This window comes from Pipistrellus hanaki, assembly GCF_964339955.1.
Source record: "Pipistrellus hanaki genome assembly, chromosome: 14".
NCBI lineage: Eukaryota > Metazoa > Chordata > Mammalia > Chiroptera > Vespertilionidae > Pipistrellus > Pipistrellus hanaki.
Genome location: NC_140516.1, coordinates 24,292,386 through 24,302,125, shown reverse-complemented (window position 1 = coordinate 24,302,125; position 9,740 = coordinate 24,292,386). Strand labels below are relative to the sequence as shown.

The following is a 9,740-nucleotide window of genomic DNA, read 5'->3' as shown; positions in this document are numbered from 1 at the left end:
TTCTCCTCTTCCGTTTCTGCCTCCTCTCACATCCCTGCTTCCCTGCAACAAGCTGGGCTTAGCTCTCCCCAGCCTGTGGGTCTCAATGAACAATCAATCAAACCCAGGGCCAAGGAGCTCCAGGTCCCCCTCAGCTGGCATGGGGAACGGGGTTGCAATGGGAACGCTGCTCCTCTCCACAGAGCACCATCGCTCGTCATGGTCCACAGGCTCACTGGCCTCCCGAGACCAGGCTCCGTGAGGGCAGGGACCTTTCCCAGCAGTGTGTGGCAGACGGCAGGCACGCAATGAAGGTGCTGAATTAATGCAGGATGTGTGCCACACAGGTGCACTGGCCACAGCAGCATGGACAAAGAGAACGTCCGAGTGGTGGGGGTCACAGGTGACATCTGAGCACAGGGGTTCATAAATTAACAGATAACCAGGTGAAGGAAGGTGGTGAGACAGTTGAGGCCCAACTAATATGCATGCATATTTATATACTATGTCCTCTACCATAGACATTAGGTGGAATCTCTCATTATTAATGGCAGCAGCTACAATTTTTGGATCACTTGACTAGATGTGAGTCACCAGGGATAGGGTGGTGAGGTCAACATTGTGCCCCCACTCCTCTACCTTCCAGGGAATTCAGAGGGAAGGCACAATCTGTTTAACTGTCTGCTGATGACCATTTGTGTACCAAGTGTTACAAGAGAAGGACTGAATGCTAGGAAGTTTTCCACAGCACAGACCCGAGTGCCTGGGGGAGGGGCGCCAGGCAGATGAATGAGGATGGGAGTGAGGATGGGAGTGTGCAGGAGGGAGGAAGGAGCCCAGGCAGAGGAAACAGGTCCGCGGAGATCCTCCCGCAGGAAAGCACCGGGCAGGCACATCAGAGCGTGTTTTTCAAACTGCAGGTCACAACCCATCACTGGATTGTGAAATCAGTGGAGTCAGTTGTGACCTACATTTTGCTAAACATGCAATGAGGTTGAATGGAAAGTCAGTGCAAAGCACATACGGTTGTTTGATGAAACTTGCCCGGGTCACATATACAGTTACAGAAGCAGCTGTGCACTGGGTTGCCACGTAAACTTATTTCTGGCCGTGTCGTCCACACTGAAACCACTGTGCAATGCGCATGGAGCTGCACAATGGAAGGTTAATCCTCCCGACCAGCCTACAGGTTCGGTATTGTGTCTGTTTCACAACAGAGACCAAGCTGCTCACCTGAGATGGCCCAGCTTATCCAGATGGAAGGAAGCTTTGAAGCTAGAGAGAATCTCCCAACTACACAAGCTAACACAGGGTCAGTACCCATGGGTGCCCATGAGTGGAATTACCATTCCAATTCTAAATCCAATCTTTAGATATGGTATCTGTGCTTTGGAAGGAAAGGACCTCTCAGATAAGAAAACACACCCACAATGACAGGCTTAACTGAGAAAATGACCCGAGGGCATCTGGTCCATGGCAGGCAATCAAACCTGCTCATCACATTAAGCGTTTGCCAGCTTGCCCTGCTAATTCTCCACCAACGGATCGCGGTATTTTTCTATTGTACTGCCTAACAAAGGGTTAAGTAGGCAGTCCACCTGTTCCTGGCTGCTGTTTTCTTCTTTCCCGTAAGATAATTTCCTGAGCCAAGTGCACAGAAGGCCCTCACATCTGCTGAGTGGAACTTCATTTGATAAAATAAATGAATGCATGCCTTTTAATGCGAGTTACCCTTTTCCAGAGAAGCAAAATCCTTCCTAGTTGGCAGAAATCACTCGGATCAAGATTTGTTGACACACAGAATACTCCAAGTTCTAAATGTTCTTACCTAGAAAAACGTGAATTTTAAATAAGCGACGGACAGTGAACACATATTTGACAAAAAGGCTTTAAATCAGGGCCCCCAGAAGCACTAACGTCCTGTTGGCTAGATTAATCCAGTTCGTTGCACTAATGCTAACTATCAGGGCTGCAAAGACCTCATACTTTCACATTATTCTGAACATGCGTTTCTACATTATTTTCAGGATGCTCAATAAATGCAACTAAAATAAATGATTGAGAACTCCCTAGCCGTGCATCTTGAGGAGCACCTCCCGGACCCCGTCTGGGTTTCCATTTCTGAAAAAAGCACTGTAAGCAGGTTAGGCCACTCACAAGCCAACTGGTCTGTCATCAAGCGGCAAGTCACAAGATGCCACCTCCACTGCTCACCAGAGGAGAGGGGAGCAGGAGGCTGTTGTCCCAAAGTCTGGGAGTGGAACCGACACCCCTTCCTCTGGGTTTCCTCATGATTTCCCCACTGTCTCTGGACTCCACCAGGGTCTGGAGACAAAGATAGTCCTCCCCCAATTCACAGGATTTTAGTGTTCCAGGTCTAAAATTCTGTGGATTCATATACTGCAAAACACCAACAGAACCGACCATTTATAGCACAGAGACCTTGATGATGACGTTTAACATTCCCTATTTGAAGAATGAAAGGATCCCAGTCTCGGGGTCTCAGAGGAGAATGTATCTGACTAAGTGTCCATGCCAAAGGCCTGACTTTTGGACAGAAACTTACCACGAGGGCCTTCTGCCTTGTGAGCTAACTGGGGCCTACTTTCCCAGAAAGCCCAAGACTGAGTCTCAAACCCTGGTAAGTTCTGCTTTACAGGGAGTGGGCAGGTGCCTACTTAAAGGCCATTACAAATGCAAGCGACACCTTTAAAACAAACATGTTCTGGCCAACACAAATCCCTGGTAGAAGGCCTTCCAATATTCCTTCCGTACAGGCAACCCATCAGGCTCAAAATCTGAATGATTTATAAATCAACAGCAGCATCCAACTCATGTTGAGTGCTTACATAGTAGGCATTTTGTGAATCACCTTACCCTCGCTCTCATTCATGGCATCTCACGTAGGTTTGCTACCATTGCCATTTTATCGATAAGGAACCTGAGGCCAATGGGATAGCCACACGTAAGAGAATGAATTTGGACCCCTACCTCACAATATACATAAAAACCAACTCTAATGGCTCAAAACCTAAATGTAAGAGCCAAAAGAGTAAAACTCTTAGAAGAAAACACAGGGATAAATCTTCATGACCTCTGATTTGGCAATCGATTCTAAGATATGACGCCAAAAGCAAAAGCAACCAAAGGAAGAAATGGATAAATTGGACTTCACCAGAATTAAAAATGTCCATGCTTCAAAGCACATGATCAAGAAAGTGAAAAACACAGAAAAGGAGAAAATATTTTCAAATGATATATCTGATAAGGCACTTGTATCTAAAATATAAGAAAATCTTAGAATTCAATAATAAAAAGATCTCTAAGAAGCATTCTCCCCCCCCCCCCCTAGGAAAATAAACGGTAATAAGCACCTGAAAAGCTGCCCAACATCATGAGCCATCAGGAACCTATACACCCACCAGGAGATACCATTTCATCATCAGTGTGGTGCAGCTGCTTGGGAAAACAGTCTAGCAATCCCCGCAAAAGGTAAACGGAGATATCACAGCAATTCCACTCCTAGATATAGATCTAAGAAAAATGAAAACAGATGTCCACACAAAAGACTTGTATATGAATGTTCACAGCAGAATTATTTATAACCAAATGGTTGAGACAAAACAAAGGAACATCAAATGATGAATGGCTAAACAAAATATGGTATGCTCACACAGTGGAACATTATATGGCCAGGAAAGGAATGAAGTACTGACACATGCTACAACATGGATAAAAAAAAAATTATATAAGTGAAAGAAGCCAATCACAATCACAACAGACCATGTACTATATGATTCCATGTACATAAAGTCTCCAGAAGGGGGCAAACATACAGAGACAGACAGTGAGGTGGTTCTTGCTTAAGGGGGAGAGGAGATTGAGGAGCAGCTGAAGGGCAGAAGGTTTCTTTTGGAGCTGATGACAATGGTCTAAAACTGATTGTGATGCTCTGGTTTCTCTTCAGACCGCATAAATCTTTCGCCCTTTACTAAAACTGATTGTGATTATGGTTATACAACTTTGAATATGCTGGGAAACACTGGATTATACATTTTAAATGGGTGATTTGTATGGTATGTGAATTATATCTCAATAAAGATATGACAGTAAAAAAAGTGAACGAAGGTATTAGGCAGAGGAAACAGGTCAAACCTGATTTCTTACTAGCACTGTGCCCAGGCCCTGAGCACCACACGGACCTGCCTTCCTAAATGAAAAAGACCACTCCTCAGTCACCTGCCCACATCCACACTTCTTCCGGCAAAGTGGGCAGGGCATGAGGCACCTCGAATGTCACCTTCAAATAGCTTCTAATTTTAATTTGTCAGATAGAAGAGCAAAGGCATGGACTACTTGCTAACCACGATAAAGAATAGTGTAGCATATGCCTTTGCTCTCCTGGTAGTAATGTCTAGTACAGGACACATTATATAACATAGACTACGACATACAGTGTACAATATAATACAGATGATAATCCCACGAGATGACCACAGAGAGGGTCAGATCACATCCAAGGAAACATAAAACAGATTTATTCCCACCGGAGGAAAAAAATAAACAAACATTTCCCCTAAACACGGACTGCGATTATTTATAGCGAAACAAAATACAGAGTAAAATCTCCAACATTGACTCATCCTGAACGTATCCAAAACAAAGAAGGGGACGTTTTATGATTATGTCCAATTTCTCCATGTTAATTAAAACAGGAACTTGATATCCGGGGTCTGAGGTCTATTTCTGGTACAGGTCTTAGCAAAGCATGTACTCTGTTGTGGAAATCCACCCCTTCACTGGTGAGGTCTGAAATAACCTGAAAAGGCACTAAGTCATTAAGTCAGAGAGAATGTGTGCTTTGGGCCTCATTTTAGAGGGGTTAGTGAAATCACTGAAGAGGTTTAAGGGGGTGCCTCTCTCAGGGACTCTGGGATGAGACTGCCCCTCTCTCTCTGACACTAGGCTACTACCTCCCCCTTGTGGCCACCATGGGGGTTACACCCCTCACCCCAAGATCCCCTGGAGCCTGTGAAGACAAGAGCAAAGCTGTTTCCATTATGGACCACCTTCACTGTGAAGGCCATGGCCACGTGGTTCTCACAATACCAACTACTGTGAGAATGTCAACCGGTTAATTTTTTATTCGAGTACCACTAACAGGTACTTGGTGTATCAGGGACTGAACGAGAATCTTCAATGCTTTAATTTGAATAGAACTAACTGGCTATTGTCTACCCTGAGAATTAAACAGGTGAACTTTAGAACAAAATATTTTTAAACTGTGGGGGGAGGAGGAGCCTTCTAAATTTAGATATTGCACCTGAATTCTGAAGATACGTTGTAAAAATAGATTACTCTGAATATGTATACAATAGCAAAACCTCGGGAATGGAATTTTTTTCCTTTTATCTGAAAGGGATAGAGGAAGTATTTTTAGGGCCATTATTCATAGTCGTGGAAAACCCAGTCACATTCTTCCCTTTCACATAGCGGTAGGGTTAAGAATAACACGCAGAGTCAGCTAGGGAAGTTTCAAACAAACCCTGAGCTCTTCTCAAACCTCGCGTTCCCATCACCATTCACTAGAAGGCGTAATGAAGAAGCTAGTGTGGTTCTGAGGGTGACTGAAGAACCAGTCAGCATGGATACACCGAGAGCCTAGAGATGGGATAGCTTTGCATGAAAGGGTTAGACGAGTCATCACACTGGCAACCGAGATCCAAATTACAAAGAGCTAGAAGGAAGGTGTTAATCGATGTACTGAGTTTTATATGGAAATCAGATAACACTGTGCTCAGCCTATTTGTCTCAGGGGAAATAAAATTTCAGGACACTACAGTGGGGGAAAGCATGAAGGAGGAAGTAGGCCAGGGACTGACAGGTAACTTTGCTTGACACACCAACCTGTGTGGACCAGTCACCGCTGCCTACAGTTCTACGTGCTGGAGTCTAAGAGCCTCAGGTAAGGGCCCAACCAAATACCAACGTCTGCCAAGGGCGATGGACAAAGGGATTAGGCGCTGTTCCTGTCTTCCTGGTGCACCTTTCTAAGCTTAGTATGCCTGAATTTACTCTGTCCTTCTCTGTTTACAAATGGCAAACGTGGGCCCAGAGAAATGAAGTTAATTCAAGGTCATACAACTAGTTAGTGGCTGCGTCAGGTGGGCAACTGAGTCTCTGATTCCATACCTGAATCCACAAGTCTAGGCGGGAGAAGACAGAGCTCATATAAGGTTGCTAGTATTTTAAAAAAGAAAAAAGAAAAAAGAAAAAAAAAAAAGGCTAACGTTTGTTCTGAAAAAACCCTTGAAATAGAAGCAACACTTGTCTTGGGAACTTTCACAGAAACTATCCTGCGGTTAAAAACACCATCTTCCCCCTTTGCAAATAGGAACCTAACGTTTCCTGCCCATCAATCAGAACAACACAAACTTCTCCTCCGGGCCTCCTTCGCTGGGGTTAGAGAAAGTGTGCGTGAGCGTGAGCAGGTGCTGTGCGGACCTTCAGAAAGGAAGTCTCCCCCATGGGAAGGAGGAGCTGAGACATGTTCTTCCCTGATAGTCCTCAGGGCACCCCAAGGCTTGAAAGAACAATGGGTGATGGGAGGGGGTATGGATGTGTCACGAGAGCTTTCCATGCTTACCTGCTCCAAGGTCAGCTGTTTAGAAATGGTATCATTCTCCAGCTTCTTAATTTTCTTCATCAGCTTGTTGACCTGGAATTCCTGCTCCTGCTCGAGGTGCTGCTCTAGTTCGGCTTTCTCATGCTGCAACTGGGAAGTGAAAAACACACAGATGCTGTGGAAACCCGGGCTCCAGAGGAGGTTACACTGAGAGACATCCCCGCAAGAGCCTGCTCACCTCTGCTCACACATGCCGACGTGTGCCTCCTAACTGGTCCTCACTGCTCCCCTAACTCAGAACCAGCAGTTACACTGCATACACACACACACACACACGCACGCACTCGATCTTAACCGAAGGCCGAGAGGAGAAAGGACAAAAACATTATGAGCATTAAATGTATTACATGGAATACATGGATTTCAATTTTTAAAAAACGTAGGTGGTTGCCTCTGCAGATAGAAAATGGGAGGCCAGGGAATGAGGTAAGGAAGGAAACTTATTTTTTAACCTATAACAATAGGCATAAAAATTAAAAAAGAAATTTTGGCCGAAACCGGTTTGGCTCAGTGGTAGAGCGTCGGTCTGCGGACTGAAAGGTCCCAGGTTCGATTCCGGTCAAGGGCATGTACGTTGGTTGCGGGCACATCCCCGGTAAGGGGTGTGCAAGAGGCAGCTGGTCGGTGTTTCTCTCTCATCGACGTTTCTAGCTCTCTATTTCTATCCCTTCCTCTCTGTAAAAGGATCAATAATATATATATATATATATATATATATATATATATATATATATATTTAAAAAAGAAATTTTGTACTGTCAGTAAATGAATTACACAGCTTGCTCAGGGTTATATAATGTGTGTAGAGAGGAAATAAATGTCACAATCACAACACATACTAAGTTATTCTGAATGCTAGTCCCCAATGCATTGGGGAACATGCTTTGGCAAAAATAATTCATTATCTTTCTACAATGAGATCATACATCACACCTCCTACCATCTTCCTTAAAAACCAAGAGTGGGAAAGCCTCTTATTTATGCAATTAAATAAGTTGGAAGAGAAAATACAAAAAAATATAATTTACTCCAACCTTCAAAAAGAAATAACAGCCGAAACCGGTTTGGCTCAGTGATAGAGTGTCGGTCTGCGGACTGAAAGGTCCCGGGTTCGATTCCGGTCAAGGGCATGTACATTGGTTGCGGGCACATCCCCGGTAGGGGGTGTGCAAGAGGCAGCTGGTCGATGTTTCTCTCTCATCGACATTTCTAGCTCTCTATCCCTCTCTCCTCCTCTCTGTAAAAAATCAATAAAATATATTAAAAAAAAAAAAAAAAAAGAAAGAACAGAAACCCAGTGGACACAAGACAAGTGGGGTTTTCAACAGTAACCATGCGCTCTTTGGACATTCTCAAGTGGTGGGGGGGAAGGGGGTTGCTGATCCATGGCAGGGATTGGAAGAAACAATGGGTAAGGGCCCGCTGCTTTCAGAACCCAGGAGAGATTAAGTAAAAGCTACGGAAACACATCCCGTTTTATTTGGTTTAAGATGACACTGCTCCCTCGTTTTCCCTTCAAGTGCATTTCTTTGCACAGACGCTGTATCCCAGGCCTTCACAAGCGTTAGGCAGGCATGATCACCCCACTTTTTATGTCACAAAAAGGCTCCTGGACCAAGGCAATTCTGCTAGAAAGCAGCAGAAAGAACCTGGAACCGAAGCCCCACTCTGAACACCAAACGTGTGTGCTCACACTGGGTCCTGAGCAAACCTAAGACAGGCGACTCTAGACTCCGCCACCCACTCATGCCTAGTGCACCCGTGGTGTAATCACAGAAAATGACACCCCACAGGCTCGCCCAGGGGGTGCCCTGTCTCTTTGGGAACCCTGCAGAGGGTGTGATAGACAACAGAGCAGGCTCATCAGGACCTCATCAGCCTCTAAATGGCTACCTGGCCTGGCAATTTCCACTGCCTGAATGCACAGATTTGGTTTAAAAAAAAAAGGGGGAGGGGGAGTGGGGGGGGGGAGTTAAAATCCAACATCAACTTCTAACGCAGCAAATGTTGATTAAATAGATGCTGTTTTTCCTCCAACTGTTTTAGATATGCAGCTTAAAAAAAAAAAAATAGAAAAGAAAAAGCTGGTCAACCTTGTAGGGACCCAGAAAAAAAGCAGATGTGAGGAGGTGCTTACAGTGACAAGTCTATTTTTAGCTAGCTTTTTACAACTCAGGTTCTGCAAGATCAAGCAGTAATTAAAAGAACTGAGAATGGACAGAACAAGAAGAGTTCCTGGCATTTCAGACACAAAAGGTCCAAATGGGAAAAAAATATGACTATGAGAAGAAAAAAAAACACACAAAAAACACAGCAAAATGGGTACATCTATCTGTGGATATATGCTATAGTTGAGATATTATCCTTAGTCTAAAATAGCTTATCAACACTAAGCTTAAAGGATATCTACTGGTTTTAGAAAAATGCACTTTACAACCTTTAAATCGTTTGCTAGAGCTTTTTTGTTAAAGCTGTGTTTTTCCTCCAATGTTTTCAATGGCTGCTATTTTTATGGGAAAGAACCCCCTCACCCTTTCTTAAGGTCAGGCTTTGGTCCTGAGGGAAATTAACATAATAAAGGATGCAATCTAAAGTTGGAAAATCTCTTCCCCAACAATATTAATCTTAAAAAAGAGAGGGCTCTCCTTGGCTTCCTGGAAAATATTCATATTGAGACAGATGGTGTAATTCTACCAATATCTGATTAATAAATCTGTAAAAGCTCTCCATTTTAAGAGGTTTTTCCCTCTCAAAAGCTATCCCCCAAGGAAAATTGGGCGGTATAGCTGTCGTTACCAGAACTCAAGTTAGGTCCCTGGGTTATACTAACTCATTTGGAAAAGATCGAGCCACCCCGAGATCTGTTTGCCAAAAACTCAGTTTTCATCTTCCCCAAAAGACAGATGAAACGAACAGCTTTGCTGCCTGCTGTGTTCTGCCAGTCTCTCAGGTGACATGCAATGCAAAAGCAGGGCATAAAGTTTCTGAATGGAATGCTGGGAACAGAAAATATGCTTCTCCCTTGAAACAAAGAATCCAACAATAAAAAGAGAAACAGAGAAATAAAGAAACAACC

The 9,740-nt window shown here is 44.0% G+C and overlaps 1 protein-coding gene across 1 annotated transcript in view; it reads right to left on the bottom strand.

The window, feature by feature from the left end:
- Nucleotides 1-9,740, bottom strand: part of CCDC6 (coiled-coil domain containing 6) — a 101,772-nt gene that overhangs the window by 28,603 nt on the left and 63,429 nt on the right. The window contains exon 3 of the mRNA XM_084903965.1: nucleotides 6,626-6,754. Coding sequence (XP_084760091.1) covers nucleotides 6,626-6,754 — 129 coding nt within the window. The remainder of the gene's footprint in view (nucleotides 1-6,625; nucleotides 6,755-9,740) is intronic.